Source organism: Salvelinus namaycush, chromosome 12 (genome assembly GCF_016432855.1).
Source record: "Salvelinus namaycush isolate Seneca chromosome 12, SaNama_1.0, whole genome shotgun sequence".
Taxonomy (NCBI): Eukaryota; Metazoa; Chordata; class Actinopteri; order Salmoniformes; family Salmonidae; genus Salvelinus; species Salvelinus namaycush.
In genome coordinates, this window is record NC_052318.1 from 45,991,679 (window position 1) to 46,013,460 (window position 21,782).

Sequence of the window (21,782 nt, forward strand, 5' to 3'; positions counted from 1 at the left end):
TCCAGAACCTTCCAGTGGTACAGTGTTTTGGAATTTACTCTCTGTGTCTCTTTCTGAGTTCAGTGGACTTTTCCCACACCAGACACACACAGATAGCTGTTGTTGGATCCTGTTTGTCTTCAAAGGCAGTGGCATCACACACGGCAGCGGTCACTGTGCCTCCATCTGTCCCAGAGTGCATCAAGCCAGGACCCAACTGAGTGACCCAAAACAGACGAGCGGTAAACAAACATTTATTGACCTTTCCCACAGACACCTAGTTGGATATCTAGGTGCTACAGATTTGATTGATTGCCTTTGTTACGAAAACCTCGACTAAAACCCTGTCTTGGGGACAATATGGTGCAGTGTTTTGAACAGAAGTCCCCAATGCAACACAACGAGTAGTCCTGGATCTTGAGAAAGCAAACGAATTTGACAGTAGTGTTGCAATCGTTTGGCGTCGTTTAGGAAAACATTAATTCCTTGAATACATTGAACGAGACACATTTACGTTTTTTCCTAAAGACAAAATTAATAATTTATGATTAAAAAAAAATAGATAAACAAACTACATACATTTTTTTTTCAATAAATATATAAAAATATAGCTTTATATCAATACGATAAGACCTTATGGACTTCTAACCCCTGTGAGAACTAAATAGCTGAATCAATCATGCTGACTGTGGTGAATGAGCGACAGTGAATCATCTGAATTGGACACAAGCATTCCATACAGTACTAACACAAGCAAAGCTTGGCGGCACACACAACACCGACTTCAATTCAATAGTGATGACACTGGTTGCAGAGTTCCCACCAATGTTGACTGAAAAAATAGGGGGTTCCAGTGATTGTGGATTGCTTATTGCAGCTCTTTGGCTGCGCCACTAGAGAATAGGCAGTAGATGAGCCTAAGGGGTCTCCACACACATCTCAAACAACAGACGTTGCATTATCATTCAAGCGCTGTACACCATACATTATTGACGTCATAGAGCTGCTGATACTGTACCATACAGTCATAAACTGACAAATGGCTATTTGTTAAGTATATTGATCACTTTCTATTGAGAACCAACATATACATGTCATTCAGTTTATCACTATACACAAGTTATACATTATTGCCAGTGAGACATAGTAAGGCAAAACAATTAAGACATTCTGTAGATAATTGGTGTTTACCGACTTTTGGAACGAGTGACATAACAGCGGAACAAAACTGTATCATTTGCATAATTTAGATGCACTGCACCTGTTATGTACAACTACCCTACAGACTAATCTAGGTGTGACAAATATTGATTCGCTGTGAAAACATGAGCAACGTTATAACCAATAAAGCAATACATTATGACGTCTGTCCGCAATCAGATGTCGATGTGTTAGGTCTACCGAGGATGTGTAGGCTATGGGCGTACAGATATTGTACGTGGGCTATTGTAATGATAAACCAGTAGTGTTGTGCGTGGCGAATGTAAGGAGTTTACCACTTTAAACATTTAGAGGGCCCTGTCATACTGGGAATATGTGATACTGTCTGGGCGCGTTCATTTAGAAAACTTTGGCTGACACTATGTTGCTGTTTTTGTCTTGAATTCAATATGCACACAAGTGAGGGTTATTCTCTGCTGCTGCTGCATTATTTATGGCAGATTACGCCACAGAGCTCGCATAACCAGGCATACGCGTGCGTTATTGAGTGGGTGATAGCTCACGTTTCACTGTCCATGGTGCTGAAAAGGCCGGCGCTGAATTGAGCTGTCCACTCATTCCAGCCTTTCTCCCTCGTAATAAAAGGTTAGTTAATCACAAAATCAGCTCACTTTCACTTGCCCCAACATTTTACAGACTGAGGGGACAGTTTCAACATCGTGTTGAAGGTGCAGAGACGCAGTAAGTCAGTAGCCTACCACGTCTCAGCATCATTCGGATGAACATTCAACAACCTTTGATAAAACATTATTCCCAAATGAATTGAATCAATACGGGGACTTCAGAAGTAGTTTGTTTTCTTCCCCCTATTGTGCTGACACAGAACAGGTATTTGCCTATTGAGTCAGGGGGCTAGGCTACTCTGAATGCTTTATGAGCAACACCGAGTAACTGCACAAGGCATGTCCCAATGGGCGCACACTAGTTGAATCAACGTTGAACCAACGTGGAATAAAATTGACTTGAGCTGAATTGACGTCTGTGTCCAGTGGGGTACACTTATAAACGCATCTATTATAATATGAAGGGTGTAATATGAGGCCTTTACTATACAGTGAAGGCTACTACCTCTACATTAAAGGTGCATCAATACTGTGCAAGTAGCTCTGGCACAATACACTTTTAGAGAGATTGAACGACTATATTTCGAGAACAGAGGGGCCTATCCCAATTCTATCATCAGTAAAAGATGCAACAAGAGGACAGTTATTCAATACAAACGAAATGCACACACACACACATACGCAAAAAACACTTACAAAACTTTTCGGCATAGTCAGTCAGATTGTGATGTGCTTGTAACTACTTGACAGGCTATAACGTTCAAACGTTTGCCTAGACATCACTTGGTGTCCTTGGTCGCAGAGAAAAGTTGGAAGACACACATCCACAACAACAAGCGATTCTCATAGATTTCTGTATGTCAGGATTTCTGAAAGCATAAATGACGGGGTTTATCATAGAGTGACAAATGGCCGGCAGAGCGGTGACGTAGGTATAGATAGGGGGGTATCCGATGTCAGCCACCAGAGAGTACATGGCGAAAGGGATCCAGCACAATGCAAAGGTGCCAAGGATAATGGAGAGGGTGGATACCCCTTTAGTGGTGGGGGAGGAGGAGTGGGAGGTACTCATGAACTTCTGCTGCACGGCGATTTGCTGCGCGTGCCGAAAAGCAATCCTGCAAATCTGGAGGTATAGTTGCAAAATAAGTGCAAATACAAAAAGAAAAGTCACCGCCAGCGCAGCGGCGTGATTTTTATCAATGGGGGCGCAAATGCTGCACGTCGTCTCATCTTTAAGGCAGTTCCAACCCATGATCGGTAGCGCGCCCAGAGTGATGCTAGTCACCCAAATGAGCACCAGTGTGACGATGGTAAAAATCACCGTTCGTTCCGTGTGGTAAGTCAGTGCGTTGTAAAGGGAGAGGTATCTATCCACCGTGATTGCCAGGATATTGAGAACGGAGGCCGAAAAAGCAGTGATGAGCAGTCCAGCTGATAGCAGCGTCACGAATCCCGTGTCAAAAATGTAGGTGATGGTGAAATTCACTATCAAACCTAGCCCCGCCAATAGGTCCGCAAAAGCCAAGCTCCCTATCAACACAAACATGGGCGCTTTCAGGGTGGGCGTGTAAATAATTAAGGCAAGGACAATTGCATTTTCGCAGGACATTAGGGTTCCCGTGACACACAGGACTATATCCCAGGGGTTGACGCTTATGACCACCGGTTCCAGCTCGAACTGGAATGATGGAGGTGGTGTGGAATTCCCTCCTTCTTGAACATCCCAGGTTGAGGAAGAGGTGTTTTTGAATTGGTTACTCATTGCTGCGGCAGAGAGTGAATCATCACTGAGAAAGACAGAGAAGGGGAGGGGGCGCGAGATAGAGACAATTTCAGAGTGACCACCGGAGGAAATGTACATTGTAAAGACATTTGCGTTCAAGAGTGTATTTTACATATTTCCAAATAAAACATGTGACTCATTATTAGACTGCCGCACGGCAAATTGCGAAGTGAATGCATTGCTAAAACGCCACATTTTACTACTTATGATTCCCTCCGTTGACTCAACATTTAGAGCAAAGAGTTAAATTGAAACGAGAGCCCCTCTGTAGGGAGTATTGACATCACACATTGCCTGTTTAAGCAGGACTTGAATGAAAGGATAAACATGGAAATTAATGGGTTGTCTTTGATCTAATTTGAGATCTTTGTCATTTCGATTAGTAATAGGATGCCCAAAAATTTGATATGGGTTGTTTCACTTTGGGCTTCTCGTAAATATTATTAATCCACACATGTAGGCTATTGTACCCTCTCGCCTGATTATAAAGGCCTTCTAAGGTCAAAAAACATACGAAGACATTTCTGTGAGAAAGTGGTTCTCTAGTCTATCATTTATCTGTAGTCTAAACCTGAACATCACATAATATGTAGATATATAAGCTGACCACTAACCAGAGCATCCATGCGTGTCACTATCAGTCAGTCAAGTGATGTTGCGATGGCTTGTTGAGGTCTACCCAGGCGCATTCCTTAACAGGGAAGATGGAGACGTGGAGTGCCCAGGTGGAGACTATCACCAGTAACTGCTGGCGCCGTCTCACCCCTCTTTTGTCTTTTGCCGTTATTGTAACAAATATTTTGTAAATCGATTTCTCACAGGAGGACGTTAAGACTTGGGTGACACACTGCTAGTGATGTTGGCAATTCGCTGGCATTGACTCTTGTTTGTTTCAATCCTATTGGTCCTGTGGATTATTCTCCAAATGACGTCAAGTGCTCCCTCTCCATTCTTTACCGATGTGTTATTCAGAGCATCCCCCTGCTCTCACATTAGCATACCAGTATGGGTAGACAACTGTTTGTAAACCTGGAACCTGTAGGTGGCAGTATATTACTTTAAAGGCTCTGCTTGCCAAAGAAACATCCAGATTTTCCTATGTCTATAATTTAGTTAGCTGACAAAATTCAACTCCATCAGAAACTTCCTTCACCATGGAGTTGTCCATTTGGCAAATGTGACCATAACTCTATCCTCCTGATTCCTGCTTACACGCAAACATTTAAGCAGGAAGCACCAGTGACTCGGTCAATAAGAAAGTGGTCAGATGATGCAGATGCTAAGCTACAGGACTGTTTTGCTAGTACAGACTGGAACATGTTCTGGGATTCTTCCGATGGCACACCACATCAGTCACTGGCTTTATCAATAAGTGCATTGAGGACGTCGTCCCCACAGTGACTGTATGTACATACCCCAACCAGAAGCCATGGATTACAGGTAACATTCGCACTGAGCTAAAGGGTAGAGCTGCCGCTTTCAAGGAGCGGGACTCTAACCTGGAAGCTTATAAGAAATCCCGCTATGCCCTCCGACGAACCATCAAACAGGCAAAGAATCAATACAGGACTAAGATTGAATCGTACTACACCGGCTCCGACGCTATTCGGATGTGGCAGGACTTGCAAACTATTACAGACTACAAAGGAAATCACAGCCAAGAGCTGCCCAGTGACAAGAGCCTACCAGACGAGCTAAATAACTTCTATGCTCGCTTTGAGGCAAGTAACACTGAAACATGCATGAGAGCATCAGCTGTTCCGGACGACTGTGTGATCACGCTCTCCGCAGCCGATGTGAGTAAGACCTTTAAACAGGTCAACATTCACAAGGCCGCTGGGCCAGATGGATTACCAGCACGTGTACTGCGAGCACGCGCTGACCAACTGGCAAGAGTCTTCACTGACATTTTCAACCTCTCCCTGTCTGAGTCTGTAATACCAACATGTTTCAAGAACACTAAGGTAACCTGCTTAAATGACCACCGACCTGTAGCACTCACGTCTGTAGCTATGAAATGCTTTGAAAGGCTGGTCATGGCTCACATCAATACCATTATCACAGAAACTCTAGACCCACTCCAATTTGCATACCGCACCAACAGATCCACATAATCTCTATTGCACTCCACACTGCCCTTTCCCACCTGGACAGAAGGAACACCTATGTGAGAATGCTATTCATTGACTACAGCTCAGCATTCAACACCATAGTGCCCTCAAAGCTCATCACTAAGCTAAGGACCCTGGAACTAAACACCTCCTTCTGCAACTGGATCCTGGACTTCCTGACGGGCCGCCCCCCAGGTGGTAAGGGTAGGTAACAACACATCCGCCACGCTGATCCTAAACACGAGGGCCCCTCAGGGAGGAGGTCAGAGACCTGACCGTGTGGTGCAAGGACAACAACCTCTCCCTCAACGTGATCAAGACAAAGGAGATGATTGTGGACCACAGGAAAAATAGGACTAAGCATGTCCCCATTCTCATCGACGGGGCTGTCCACATCACCAACAAACTAACATGGTCCAAGCACACCAATACAGTCGTGAAGAAGGCACGACAAAACCTATTCCCCCTCAGGAGACTGAAAAGATTTGTCATGGGTCCACAGATCTTCAAAAGGTTTTATACCTGCTCCATCGAGAGCATCCTGACGGGTTGCATCACTGCCTGGTATGGCAGCTGCACGGCCTTCGACCACAAGGTGCTACAGAGGGTAGTGCGTACGGCCCAGTACATCACCGGGGCCAAGCTTCCTGCCATCCAGTACCTCTATACCAGGCTTTGTCAGAGGAAGGCCCTAAAAATTGTCAAACTCCAGCCACCCTAGTCATAGACTGTTCTCTCTGCTACCTCACGGCAAGCGGTACCGGAGTGCCAAGTCTAGGTCCAAGAGGCTTCAAAACAACTTCTACGCCCAAGTCATAAGACTCCTGAACAGCTAATCAAATGGCTACCCAGACTATTTGCATTGCTCCCCCCCCCCCCCCCCCCATGCTGCTGCTACTCTCTGTTATTATTTATGCATAGCCACTTTAATAACTCTACCTACATGTACATAATTACTTCAATTACCTCGACAACGGTGCCCCCGCACATTGACCCATTGACTCTGTACCGGTACCCCTGTATATAGCCCCACTATTGTTATTTACTGCTGCTCTTTAATTATTTGCTAGCTAATATCTCTTACTTTTGGGGGGGTGATTTTCTTAAAACTGCATTGTTGGTTAAGGGATTGTAAGTAAGCATTTCACTTTAAGGTCTACACCTGTTGTATTCGGCGCATGTGACAAATAAACGTTTATTTGATTTGATTTAGTCAGCTATAATTGAGTGAAACCACTGTCAAGCTTCAGCCTCAACATGGAACTGAAATGAAATAGCTGTCAAAATAGGAATTCGTAAGGCAGCTGAAATCTTTTGACCCTGAAAAGTTTGACCTCAACACTGGCGATTACAGAGTAACTCGTTAGCTGGTTAAAAAGGACTGTCAAAAACAAATTGACCCTAAACTGAGCTTTGACTTGGCAAAGTATTTTTATTGGTACTTGTATTATGAAGACCAATTAACTATCACCAGCAGTGTTCTCTCTAAGGTGCACGCGTGCGCGGGCAAGCAGCTCACCAAGACTGCCTCAACAGAAGAAATATGAGCCAGCGCAGAGTAGCACGAGATTGAACTGCAATCGACTTTCTACAGTTTTCCCCTTTAGACACAATAGACATTTCCCCCTTACATTGGGAATTGTGATCGAATCAACCCAATATTTGCCACTTTCAATGCAACATACTGAAACAAAACAAACTATGCAAGATTTAGAATGCAAAACTAACTGTGAAAGAGATTGTCTTGTAGGCAGAGCACATTGGAGTAGGATTCTATTACGTTGACAGGCGCGACTCAGGCCTGTACTCTACACAGGCAAGTGCACCACAACCAATCAGACCTGCAGTAGGCCTATGTGCAAATAGCCATTGCCATATACTGTATGGATCTGTGCCATTCACTTTGAACTGGACTGTGTTTAGGCTACAGCGGTCACGAGTAGATGCGCTTGTTTTGAGATAAAAGTGAGAGCTGCATGCAGCCACATTTGCACATTTTGTCAATATTCTTTGCTAGTTAGTGAGTTATTAGCCCAGTTATAGCTAATTTCTAGTCAACAATGGGGGAGTGGTTGTTTCCTACAAGAGCACAGAATGTGTGCATTTCTATCCATCTTTGAAAAGCAAGTCAGGTGAAGAGCTTTATTGTATGTCTTAAAGGGGAAGCGTTGTATTTTGAGATTGTCTTGAATAGCTAAGTAGCCAATAGGCAGAGCATAGCATAATTTGTCTGATTCTTTTTTTTGTAAAGTGGTTTCTTGCATCAAACACAACATTTTCAGACACCTCCTTGTCTGAAAAACAAGTGGATTAGCAGGTTCATGTCAAGCCCTGCATATTTATTTTCAAAAGTCTCATGGAATGTAGGCATTGAGCCCCACACATTGGCTGCTACTGTAGGCTGAATGATAGAACAGCTATTTCCATGTTAAAATGTTATGGGATGCATATCCTCCGTTTTCTTTGACGGTAGGCGACTCTGGTAGGCCTACATTATGATCAAATAGCCACAGTAGTCTACTTGGCCACTGTTAAAGCTGTAACTTAAAGCGGGTACAGCCTCAGTGTTCACAGTAAACACACTTCATTTTTTTGAGGGAACATTGATAACCAGTAATGTTTTACACCATCCATATATCCCCATCATCCCTGTAAGACGCCCAATCAACTTCAGCAATCCCCAGGAGGGTGTGTGAGCATGATGTCTGCCTGTAAGGAAGCAAGGGGTGTGGTGTACATTCGATGCTTCTCAACCTTCACTGAACCCTTGACCCTGATCATTGAGCCCCAGCCCTAATCACTCCCCTGCTCTGGTTTCCTGTCACAACGCCTGGTACACAGCCACTTCCTGTGTTCTAAGGGAGGGGCTGATTTAGAAGTTACATTTGAGGAACATTGGGTCATATTGGGACATATGTGACAAGAGTGGGGGTTTACAGCCAGGTCTAGAGAGACAACTCACCATCTCATTCAGCAGCTTGAGGATGCTGATCGTGAGCTCCTTTCCTGCATGTAAAAAGGTACGTGATTTGGTTTCTATATTATAAAGGCTTGTTCTACCAGGGTTGCAGGGTTCAATTGATAACGTCAGTATGGAATGGTGAATTGATGGCCATTCAATAAACTCTCAGTTTTGAGCTCTTTATGATCAGCTAAGGCTCATGGCATGAAGATGACCTGTAGCAAGTTCAAGTATTTCAAAAGTACAATGATTCCTTTGCTACTTTTACTTTTCTTAATGTAATGCGGCAAATCAATAAAGATTCAGTGCACTGAAATACAATTTAGTAGGTCATGTCGGCATGGTATTAAAAAGGAAGAAATTGAATGTTCATGCACCATCTAAGTTTACTCTTGGGAAAGAAGCAAAGCTTGCTTGAATAATACCCAGCCTTTTCATTTCAAGGATTCACATTGACTCTGATCAAGAAACAATTGGCACAGCAAAGCTCTCTCGGAAAGGTTTGAGTGCATGAATTGTCTGTTGTATTGTAATGGGTCTACTTTTCTTGCTATGATTAGCATAGTCATAAACCCAGCATTCCCACCAAGGTCATGAAGGCCTCCAAATGCTCTATGCATATGTGTATCACAGAATAGTCTTTGCCTGGCTACCCAGACTCCAAGCTCCGGCCAAACGTTACACCCCGCCCATGGACGTTAGTCTCTTCTCCGCAATGAAAAAACGAAAGATCAGCTGAATCATTTTGTGTGAGTCGTCAGACTACAATGTATGTGTTGAACTGTTCAGTTAGCAGGAAAACGTATGTGCAGAGAACGTTTCCCAGAAGTTGTGAAACGTTGGTCAACAGCTCTCTCGCCATTAGTACAAAAGGGTAGACTGTCATTAGCCGAAGAGATCGGACCCAGTTAATCTTTCTCATCTCTGTCATCTTTCGCCTCAGTTGTTACTGTCAACACCTGCTACATCATGCATCAGTAATTTAGTTGAATTTGACTGTATGGCATGACACTTGTTGATTGTTATTAAACCCTGATACGAACATAACCATGGTTTATCTTTCTACAGCATCTGAAGGGATGTTCCTGAGCGAGCAGCCACTCATGACATGAACTTCTGGACACACCCATTGAGATAAAAAAAAAAAAAAAAAAACTGAGGTGATTGTAAGTTGACGTTCAAGTGTCTCAAGCTTTCATGCTTTTATTTACATCAACATTTGTTGGAGTTGAACATTTCCATCTGGCAAAGTCAATGTAGCAAAACAGCTGGGAATGACTTGCAAATACAGCACAGTACATTGCATGGTTGTGAAGTAGAAACGGACATACATTATCTATACTCCTCAGTGTAAACCAACCAAGGCATACCAGGAATATCAAGTCATGTTAAGTCTGTATGTCAATTCTTGTCACGCTGCAGCTGTCTTGAGTCCACAGAACTATTTTGATGTCCCAGCCTCTTTGAAACTGTTCAATACCCTTCTTGTCCCTTAGAGGCAAATGTGCTCCACACACCATCAGAAAACAATTTTGATGTCCATCCTCTGTTCTCCCCTGTCTGTCTTTCTACCTCTCCCTCTCCCTCTCTCAGCATCCGACGAACTCAGAGCAAGCAGCAGCCCACTTCCAATTGTCATGGCAACAGCACGTGAATGCATTGGGCCATAGGTGCAGACTGTAGAGTGGATGTAGGAGTGCGGCATCGGAAGCCACAGCTCTATCTCCTGAAGCAAGCTGTAAGGTAGGAGGGGGACAACACAGGGGTTTGGAGGGGTTTATGGGCACGTTAATCAGGATCTGTTTTACAGGAAGGTCGAGATGACAGTATGCCACTGCTGTCCGTTCATTCGGTCATAGGCTCATTTTGACTTCATGTATGTAGACATGCAGACAGAGCTGTGTGGTTTATGTCAAATAATGGCATGTTTATTGTTCAAATTAGTATGTATTTATTCAAGGAAGTCGAGGGTCTCTGTCTATCTACAGTGTGTACACGTCTCCCTCGCCATCTCCATCTCGCTCTCATCTATCTGGAAAGGTAAAACATGGACATGATTATGTCAGCAAGCCCTCTATTTTAAGCATTGTTGTTATTGCGTGTGTGTGTGTGTGTGTGTGTGTGTGTGTGTGTGTGTGTGTGTGTGTGTGTGTGCGCGTGCGTGTGTGTGTGTGTGTTGTGAGAGGTTGTGTGTGCGTGTGCAATGTGCATGCATATGTGGGTGCATGTATGCACGTGTGAGTGTGTGCATCTGCATGTGCAAACATGTGTGCATGAATGTGTACATGCATGTGTGTGTTTACAGGCTTTTGTGTGTGTACATGTATGTATGTATGTGTATATGTTTATATATACAGTACCAGTCAAAAGTTTGTACACACCTACTCATTCAAGGGTTTTTCTTAATTTGTACTATTTTCTACATTGTAGAAAAATAGTGAAGACATCATCACTATGAAATAACACATATGGACTCATGTAGTAACCAACAAAAAGGGTTAACTAAATCAAAACATATTCTAAATTTGAGATTCTTCAAAGTAGTCACCCGTTGCCTTGATGACAGCTTTGCACACTCTTGGTATTATCTCAACCAGCTTCACTTGGAATGCTTTTCCAACAGTCTTGAAGGAGTCCCCACATATGCTGAGCAGTTGTTGGCTGCTTTTCTTTCACCTTGCAGTCCAACTCTTTCCAAACCACCTCAATTGGGTTGGGGTCGTGTGATTGTGGAGGCCAGGTCATCTTATGCAGCACTCCATCACTCTCCTTCTTGGTCAAATAGCCCTTACATAGCCTGGAGGTGTGTTTTGGGTCATAGTCCTGTTGAAAAACAAATGATAGTCCCACTAAGCGCAAACCAGATGGGATGGCGTATCACTGCAGAATGCTGTGGTAGCCATGCTGGTTAAGTGTGCCTTGAATTCTAAATAAATCACTGACAGTGTCAACAGCAAAGCACCCCCACACCATCACACCTCCTCCTCCATGCTTCATGGTGGGAACCACACATGCGGAGATCATCCGTTCACCTCAAAAAGACACGGCGGTTGGAACTAAAAATCTCAAATTTGGACTCATCAGACCAAAGGACAGAATTCCACCGGTCTAATGTCCATTGATCATGTTTCTTGGCCCAAGCAAGTTTCTTCTTCCTATTGGTGTCCTTTAGTAGTGGTTTCTTTGCAGCAATTGGACCATGAAGGCCTGATTCACACAGTCGCCTCTGAACAGTTGATGTTGAGATGTGTCTGTTACTTGAATTCAGTAAAGCATTTATTTGGGCTGCAATTTCTGAGGCTGGTAACTCGAATTAACTTATCCTCTGCAGCAGAGGTAACTCTGGGTCTTCCTTTCCTGTGGTGGTCCTCATGAGAGCCAGTTTCATCACGGTGCTTGAGGGTTTTTGCGACTGCACTTGAAGAAACTTTTAAAGTTGACATTTTCCGAATTGACTGACCTTCATGTCTTAAAGTAATGATGGACTGTCGTTTCTATTTGCTTATTTGAGCTGTTCCTGCCATAATATGGACTTGATCTTTTACCAAATAGGCTATCTTCTGTATACCACCCCTACCTTGTCACAACACAACTGATTGGCTAAAACGCATTAAGATGGAAAGAAATTCCACAAATTCCACAAATTAACATTTAACAAGGTACACCTGTTAAGTGAAATGCATTCCAGGTGACTACCACATGAAGCTGGTTGAGAGAATGCCAAGAGTGTGCAAAGCTGTCATCAAGGCAATGGGTGGCTACTTTGAAGAATCTGAAATATAACATATTTTTTGATTTGTTTAACACTTTTTTGGTTACTACATGATATTATATGTGTTATTTCATAGTTTTGTCTTCACTATTATTCTACAATGGAGAAAATAGTAAAAATAAAGAAAAACCTTGGAATGAGTAGGTGTGTCCAAACTTTGACTGGTACTGTATGTATGTATGTATGTATGTATGTATGTATGTATGTATGTATGCACGCACGCACGCACGCACGCACGCACGCACGCACGCACGCGCACACACACACACACACACACACACACACACACACACGGAAAGTATTCAGACCCCTTCACTTTTGCAAAAAGAAATCCCCTCACCAAATTACACACTATACCCCATGTTTACCCCACAGGTTTTTAGAAATATTAGCAAATTTATTACACATAAAAAACTTAAATATCACATTTACATAAGTATTCAGGCCCTTCACTCAGTACTTTTCTGAAGCACCTTTGGTAGCGATTACAGCCTTGAGTCTTCTTGGGTATGATGCTAAAAGCTTGGCACACCTGTATTTGGGGAGTTTCTCCCATTCTTCTCTGCAGAACATCTCAAGCTCTGTCAGGTTGGATGGGGAGCGTCGCTGCACAGCTATTTTCAGGTCTCTCTAGAGTTGTTCAATCGGGTTCAAGTGCAGGCTCTGGCTGGGCCACTCAAGGACATTCAGAAACTTGTCCCGAAACCACTCCTGTGTTGTCTTGGCTGTGTGCCTAGGGTCCTTGTCCTGTTGGAAGGTGAACCTTCTCCCCGGTCTGAGGTCCTGAGCGCTCTGGAGCAGGTTTTCATCAAAAATCTCTCTGTACTTTGCTCCATTCATCTTTCCCTCGATCCTGACTAGTCTCCCAGTCCCTGCAGCTGAAAAACATCCACACAGCATGATGCTGCCACCACCATGCTTCACCGTAGGGATGGTATTGGCCAGGTAATGAGCGGTGCCTGGTTTCTTCCAGACATTCAGGCCAAAGAGTTCAATCTTGGTTTTATCAGACCAGAGCATCTGGTTGCTCATGGTCAGAGTCCTTTAGGTACCTTCTGGCAAACTCCAAGCGGGCTGTCATGTGCCTTTTACAGAGGAGTGGCTTCCGTCTGGCCACTCAACCATAAAGGCCTGATTGGTGGAGTGCTGCAGAGATGGTTGTTCTTCTGGAATGTTCTACCATCTCCACAGAGGAACTCTGGAGCTCTGTCAGAGTGACCATCGGTTTCTTGGTCACCTCCCTGACCAAGGCCCTTCTCCCCTGTTTGCTCAGTTTGGCTGGTCGGCCAGCTCTAGGAAGTCTTGGTAGTTCCAAACTTCTTCCATTTAAGAATGATAAGGCCACTGTATTCTTGGGGACCTTCACTGCTGCAGACATTTTTTGGTACCCTTCCCCAGATCTCTGCCTCGACACAATCCTGTCTCAGAGCTCTACGGACAATTCCTTCGACCCGATGGCTTGGTTTTTGCTCTGACATGCACTGTCAACTGTTGGACCTTATGTAGACAGGTGTGTGCCTTTCCAAATCATGTCCAATCAATTACTGAGGAGTATTTCTGTCTGTAATAAAGACCTTTTGTGGGGAAAAACTCATTCTGATTGGCTGTGACTGGCTCCCAGTGGGTGGGCCTGGCTGCCAAGTGGGTGGGCCTATGCCCTCCCAGCCCCATGCACGGCTGCACTCCTGCCCTGACTGATTCCTTATCTGAACTGTAACTCAGTCAAATCTTTTAAATGTTTGCATGCTGTGTTTATATCTATCTATCTGTTTAGTTAGAGGAAAGGTAATGGGACTGATCCTATCTCCAGTATATCTAAATGGGGTAATTCCATTTGAATTCAATCACTTTTTGACATCACACCTCTTGCCCATGGAAGAAGTGGTCAGAAAGATACTTTTTGAACCTGAATGCCAAAACATTCAGGAGATAAAGGTGCTGAAAGTTGACCCATTTTGTATACCCCACCATACAATGAGACATCCATGTCTTCATCCCTGGAAAAGATAAACGGTTAAGATTGATACAATTGAACCCTATCAGTCCCAAGACCCCGGTTTTTCATTTTTCTGACTTTCATTCATCTGCATGTCAGAGTAATGGTTGGTTGGAGTCATTGGATTAAAAGCTTACAAACAGTGCTGTCAAACTCTTTTATTATTTATTGGGGAAAAAATGAAATTATCATTTTGAAACCTTTAATGTCAGTGATCTAAAAAACACATAAACCTAAAAAAAATACAAATAAATCTTCATGTTTGCATATGTTGTATCTTAGACCCCATTTCACATCATATGAGGTTTTTGTGTGGCGTCAGCCATCGGTTGAGACACAACATGCTCTTGAGAACAGTGTGGCTGTCATTTCAATCATAGATATAGAATTCATAGAATGGACCTATCCCTTCAGACCACCTCAATTTAGCTGGTACACCATTGAAATGTAAATGAAATTGTAACTTCTAATTACTACCACAAAGATGACCGCCGGTCCACCCACCGTCAAATGTCAACTTAAATGGTCATGTTTATTCTGTTATCTATATTTGTATGTTTCAATAGGTTTCCTATGCTGGATTGACAGCATAACTGAAAACAACAGATATTCCCATTCAAATCAACATTCTCTGATGTGTGGACCTTCAACCATCTTTGTGGTACCATTTGAAAGTATACATTTCAATTGTATTCCCATTATCAGTCAAAACATGACACCCACCCTGTATTCAAGAGCGTGTTGTGTCTCAACCGATGGCGGGCACATCACAAATACCTCAGATGATGTAAAATATGGTCTAAGCATATGTGAATATGAAGAAAAATGTAAAAGTAAAAAAAAAAGTTCATACAGAAATGATAAAATAGTTTGACAACCCTGTTTGTAATCTTTTCAATTATATAAATCTCAATCGTTCAACTTTTCCAGTGATGAGTTAAATTTTTTTTTTTTTTTTTATTGAACCTTTATTTAACTAGGCAAGTCAGTTAAGAACAAATTCTTATTTACAATGACGGCCTACCCCAGCCAAACCTGGACGACGCTGGGCCAATTGTGCGCCCCCCTATAGGACTCACAATCCCTGCCGGTTATGATACAGCCTGGATGAAGACATGGATGTCTCATGGTATGGTAGGGTATGCAAAATGTGTCAAATTGAATCACCTTTATCTCCTGAATGTTTTGGCATTCAGGTCCAAAAAGTCACTTTCTGAGCACTTCTACAATGGGCAAATATGTACGGAAGGTTTCATTCAAATCAAAAGGGGTGCTGTGAATAAGTGAATCAATTCAAATGGATTTACCCAATGGCAACTGACCCATGCAAAAACATTCTCTTGAATCCATCATAACCCACTTAGCATTTACAAGAGAGAAACTGTTAAATCTTGTTTTTCCTAAACAGTATATTGTTCAGAGAGTTGTCAAGGTAGAAAGCAGGTGATAGAGAGGAAATGAAAATGGAAGGAAAAAGGGATTTTGGACTGAAAGGAATTAAGATTTAGTCCAGCAATGAAAGAGGGGGGATTCCAAGAGCAGCTGTACACAACAGTCTTTACCCTACTAGTTGTCCCAAAAGAAGGTGCACCCTCCAACAATAACAGACGACCCTTTCCCCCATGAAACAGCATTGACCATCTTCATTAGCTAACTTCATCCGCACTCTCTCTGACTGTGCTGAGACGTGTTATCAAGTACTCCATTGTTGAATGGGTGGATCTCAAAGCAACATTCATCATACTAGCCTTGAAACTATTACTGCACTGCTCCTACCATCTCTTTATTCCTGTTCAATATATACCTGGGAGGTCTTCGTAATAGAGCTTGTCAATCGACCTCAATCAAAATGTATGTTTTTAACACACTCTTTCCCTTTTATCAATGGCCATGGCTTTTTTTTTTTGGCATTAGCTTTTGCATATCTCGTTCATCCAATGCAGTGTAAATGGTGAGAAACCAGACTTTTTTTTGTTGGCATTAGCTTTTGCATATCTTGTTCATCCAATGCACTGTAAATGGTGAGAAACCAGACGTCACGCAGTATAGATCTCATCTGGGAGAGTTTTTGTGCTCCGACTATGGATGAACAGGTAGCAGTTGCCATGGCAAACACCCACTCTTTCTTTATCAAGCACAAGACCAAGATAAGCAGACATTTTCTGACGTCCTTCCTTCTTCCCAGCCACAGCTCCCTCTCGCCCCTCTCCTACTCTCACTATCTCTCTATATACAGTATCCTTGTACTCAATGGACTACGTCTTAATTCAAAAGGGAAATGAACAAAAGGCAGAATAGCATATATTGGTTTTATTTCTGAGACCAAGATGAACACCCCACTATGCTCACACTCACACAACTTGTTTCTTCTCTCTTCTCATCCAGCTGAATGAATAGTGAAACCCTGTTCTCTAAAGAGGAGCCATCTCACCAAGGATCCATCTCTGCTCAGCCAATCAGCCTGTGATCTGCACGGTCTCTCAGGCCTGTCTCTGATGCCATGGAGCACAGGGCCCTGATGTGTACCAGTCAACCCTGGAAGGGGCCCAAAGGCTCCACCTTCACCCCCAACTGGGACGCCCCATCATGTCGACCAACCGTGACGTCCGCTTGCCCTGACGTGGTAAAGTCCCCGTGCCAACATGCTGCAAACATATGTCACCCTTCAGAAGCCCCTGTGACCTCCCAGTCCCAGCAGATTGGCCCCCACGCCTCAACATCCTCTGGGTTCTCTGCCACTGCCAACACTGCCAGTAGAAAAGGTGAAAAGGAGTGTAATATAGTCATCCCCATTCAAAATGAGGAGACGGTCCTGCCAGCATACAACCCTGTGTTTCGCGGACGCTCCTTCTCCGCAGCCACTGCCTCACACCCAGTCCCACCCAGACGCAGATGTGACAGCTATGTCCACCTATGCCCTGACAACGGCTCAGAGGACACTAGCAGAGGCAACGCCTCCCAGTTGAGCCCAGACGTCTCCCCTGATCACGGTGGTTCACGGTCGCGGTCCCGCAGCATCATCCTGAGGAAGACCAAGAGGAGGCCGGCGCCGCCAACCCGTAGCGTGTCCCTCCGGAGAGAATCTGCCACCAAGCTCAGAGACAACAGGACTAAGAGCCTTTATATCGACAGGGACCCTGACCCCCATGACTCCTTCCTGCCTGACCTCATCCTCATCTCCACACCGAGGACAGAGGAGGCGCTGGGCCTGGAGCAGTCCCCTGCTCAGCCTGTACAGGCCCGGGTTGGGCCACCAGTCAACGACAATGGGCAGCTACGTGAAGTAAGGTCTATTGAGCCCTGCTGTCTCATGTCAAGCTCAGGTCCTGCTATGGGTATTACTGTAAATGAGGGAAGAAAATCCTCCAGCAGGTCAGAATCAGTCAGACCCCTTCCCCCCTTGCAACGCCCACAGTTTCTAACTTGTAAGCAGTCCCCCTTCCAACAACTTGCCTCAGTCTCTCCCTCCAGTGGCCAGTCCAGCTCTCAGTGTGAGACTCGTCCCCCTCCTGTCCTCACATCTGCCATCACGGGACCCTCCCCCTTGGGCTGCAGGATGCGCCCCAAGTCCTCCACCTCGCCCACCTCCCCCAGAGCCAGGACCAGCAGGCTGCGGCTATCCCTGGAGTTGCCAGGGGTCGTCCCTCTCCCAGACCCGGCGGCGGTCAAACCCAAAGCCACCCGGCGCCACTCAGAGTCCTCTGGGTCGTCTGGCACCACCAGACCCAGACAGAGGCTGAGCTCCAGCATGATGGTGATGCCTGTGGTGACCCAGGAGGAGCTCAGCAATGTGCGTTTGCGTTCCGTCAGCAGCTCAGACTCTGACAAAGGCCTGGAGGGCTCACCTGAAGTCATCAGGGAGGAGGAGCTGGAACAGGAACAGGAGTTGGATTGCTGCCCACTAGTCCACCACAGTCCTAAAGCTAAACCACCTGTTGCTGCTAAGCCACCTGCACACAAATGGCCACCGATACATTTGGCAAAGTCTTCCTCAGTCTCTACTCATTTCTCAGAGACCGTTCCAGCCTCACCAAGAGAGAGCCAGGGGGACATGTATATGGTGGAAAGGAGACCAAAACCTAAAAGGTCGCATCAGCTTCCTCGTGTTGCCAGTGATGGGGTTATGGTTGAGAGGCAGCAAGCTGTAGACAGGCAACAGTATGATGTGATTGACCCACACCCACCACCCGCCTCCTGCCATTCAGAGACCAGGGATGTGAGAAGGACCTCATTTCTCCTAGCTGAACTGGATAGGAAGAAGAAGTTGGTTCCCCCTCCAGTCGCAAAGAAACCGGATGTCCTCTTCATGTCCTCCATCAGCTCACTGGGACAAAAGAGTAATAGGAGCCATGTCTGGTCTGGGCCCAGTGGTGCTTACCAGTCTCCTGCCACTGCATACCAGTCTCCTGCTAGTGATTACCAGTCTCCTGCTAGTGCTTACCAGTCTCCAGCTAGTGCTTACCAGTCTCCAGCCAGTGCATACCAGTCTCCAGCCAGTGCATACCAGTCTCCAGCCAGTGCATACCAGTCTCCAGCCAGTGCATACCAGTCTCCTGCCAGTGCATACCAGTCTCCAGCCAGTGCATACCAGTCTCCTGCCAGTGCATACCAGTCTCCGGCCAGTGCATACCAGTCTCCTGCCAATGCATACCGAGACAAAGACTATACTGGACAAGATCTCAACCATCACAGTATAAGAGATGGTATTCTTCATTTTATAAGAAAAACTAATTCGCACTGTTTTGAACTCTGCATGCTATCTGTAACCATCATCTGTAACCATCTTTATAGTATGTTGTTACTATCGAATCAATATGTACAAATAATATGTAGATGGCATGAGTTAGTTCTTAAACTAAGAGTTAGTTCTTGCACGAAGTAATGGAAATGATACTGTGTTATATTTTTCCAACAGGGTTCTTCCTAGATGAGAACTGTGAAGGGAGGAGGGCAATGCCCCAGATGAGAACACTGTGCCTTGGGGAGCAGGAGGAAGAAGAGTTGGAGCACAACTCACAGTCAACTACTGAGGACCTATTCACCATCATACACAGGTAATGGGACTTACTGTTCCCCAAAATAGAATTGTGATAGACACACAAAACAAACTAGCCGTATTACGTAAGTAAAAGAGATACAGAGATGGGCCCTGTTCACTTTCATGCACACTAAATGAGTGACATAATTCCATCCAACAAATAACCAAACATTACCACACTTCACAAAGAAATATGTTGTCAGAATTATTTTCAACTTATGGTTGTTTCAAAAAAAAAAAAGATCTTCTTCACAAGTGTATTAAACTGGCTACTTTCGGTCTCCCTTTTTTAAGGTCCAAGAAGAAACTTCTGGGTCGCAAAGAAACAGCTGACAGCAGGCAAGGTTACGGATCCCCCATTAAAGGCATCCAGGGGGTTATCCAGAAGTCAAGCTCCAAAAATGACAACTTCATGGCTTTTCTGCAGAGGCGGAGGAGCAACAAACCCAACTCTGGGGAGAGACTGTCAGCCGCTGAACTGCTGAAGAGCACCAAACCACTGGTCGGTCAACCATAGAGCATCAAGCAACTCCAATGTTCATGTTTCTCAATGTGTTGCAAACACGTATCACTCAATATGGGGCATGAGAGTATTGTGGACAATCAGGGACGGGGGGGGACTGGGACGGGGGGAGGCTATTGTTTATATTGCTTTATGTGCTACACCGACAACTTGTTTCTGTGATGGCAATACAGCGTACAGAGGTCTAACTGTGAATATGACAACATGTCGGCCAGCTGTGTTTTGCTTATGAGCTGAGACAATCTAATCACGTCAACATATTTTTCTTGCCTTGACTTGTGATGCGTACACCATTTGTTTTTGAGCTGCCAACATTTGTGCTTTTGGTCATGTGTCGCTCAGAAATAAAACAGAAGCTGCTTGTGTGTCTATGACAAGATCATTAGTATGCGTCTGACCTAACCCACTGCTGCCCAAACCGGATGCCCTTATTTACTCGGACAAACTAACGGCTCGACGTGATTGCTGTTTTATTGACTGGCTTTTCATCAATGAATAATTCCTCCAGTGTCAGGGTTATTGAACTGATATCAATTCAAGATATGTTCAAGGGACAATGTTTCCGCCCAATATTTCCCTATTACAATTACATTGCATTCAAAATTGGTAAACTGGTAGGGCTGTGAAAATGAGCAATTTAAGTCATTCAAGAACTTAGTCACTCAAAAGTGGGGATTGCTAAACATTCAAGCCAAGCATGGGGACTCTGAGCATGAGGGGTGTTACTAAGAGTGGTAGAGATAGATAGATGGGATTTAATATATTAAATGTATACGTATAATTGTATATATAATCCACAGGTAATTTGCCCTAGGTCCTCAATGTGTCACTCCTGATACTATATGACTGACTGGATTACAAGCGTTTAGTATTTCACTCTCACTACTAAGGTCCACTCTAAGTTTCAATTTCAACATGGTTTTCCTGTTCAGTGTTAGAGTAGGAACATCCCTGGATTGAAGAGACCTTAATGTTCCAGAAGGGGAGAATTTGTGCTAAAATGGTGTCTAAGCTGAGGCTGGATGATGGTGCACCCGCCAAATACAAGTTTGTGTATCAATGTCGGCTAGCAGCGTATCAATATATTGTGCGATATCACTCATCTTTGACCTCTGACCCCATCAGGTGATAGGAGGGCTGCTTTCTTTATGAAGTCAATGTTCAAATGCATTGCTCTTATAAATCAATGAATGATATTTAAATGTTTGGGGAATGTAGTAGTAGCAGTAGTATAGTTATCCTATATACAGTATCCTATATAACACAAGACGTGTCTACTTTCTGGTCTCGGATGTCTCTCTTAAAGAATTAGAACTTTGTTTAAAATGTCATTTCAGGTTAATTCCAACAAATAATACGTGTGACTGGGTTGGATTTAGTGATGTCTCACAACGTCTTTCAAAAGGATACGTAGTGATGTCTCACAACGTCTTTCAAAGGGATACGTAGTGATGTCTCACAACGTCTTTCAAAAGGATATGTAATAAGGGTTCGTTTTCATGTCACACGAAATATAAGGATCATTGTATGATATGTATGATATTTTACAAGCGAGGTTGAAAATGTGAATTGAGTTTGTTTTTCTATCGAATCACAATTCTAACACATGGAGCTGGAACGACAGGTTGAGAACGGTTCCACTGAGGATTAGACAGGTCGCTGTGACAGTGCTAGTAGGCAGGTGCCGATGGGGACAGACAGAGGGCTTTTTCTATCTGTACTCCCTGTCTGCCTTGATTAGATTAGCATCACCACACATGATGAATAATCATCCCATTGGAGAAAATAAACCTATAGAATGACGTCAAATAAACCTAGCCATGTCTGTCGT

The 21,782-nt window shown here is 44.1% G+C and overlaps 2 protein-coding genes and 1 long non-coding RNA gene across 3 annotated transcripts; 2 read left to right on the forward strand and 1 right to left on the reverse strand.

Moving 5' to 3' along the window:
• Positions 1 to 2,535: 2,535 nt before the first annotated feature.
• Positions 2,536 to 3,528, reverse strand: LOC120057603 (G-protein coupled receptor 12-like). Its single transcript, XM_039006174.1, has one exon. It carries the CDS (start codon positions 3,526 to 3,528, stop codon positions 2,536 to 2,538), a length of 993 nt encoding a protein of 330 aa, XP_038862102.1.
• A 5,058-nt stretch (positions 3,529 to 8,586) lies between these two features.
• On the forward strand, positions 8,587 to 9,760 carry LOC120056793. The gene is made up of 2 exons (XR_005477830.1): positions 8,587 to 8,680; positions 9,691 to 9,760. It is a non-coding gene; the product is annotated as an uncharacterized LOC120056793 (long non-coding RNA).
• A 461-nt stretch (positions 9,761 to 10,221) lies between these two features.
• On the forward strand, positions 10,222 to 20,316 carry LOC120056647 (NHS-like protein 2). The gene is made up of 4 exons (XM_039004853.1): positions 10,222 to 10,365; positions 16,776 to 19,093; positions 19,306 to 19,444; positions 19,723 to 20,316. Exons 2-4 carry the CDS (start codon positions 16,891 to 16,893, stop codon positions 19,943 to 19,945), a joined length of 2,565 nt encoding a protein of 854 aa, XP_038860781.1. The 5' UTR covers positions 10,222 to 10,365; positions 16,776 to 16,890; the 3' UTR covers positions 19,946 to 20,316.
• Positions 20,317 to 21,782: the final 1,466 nt, after the last annotated feature.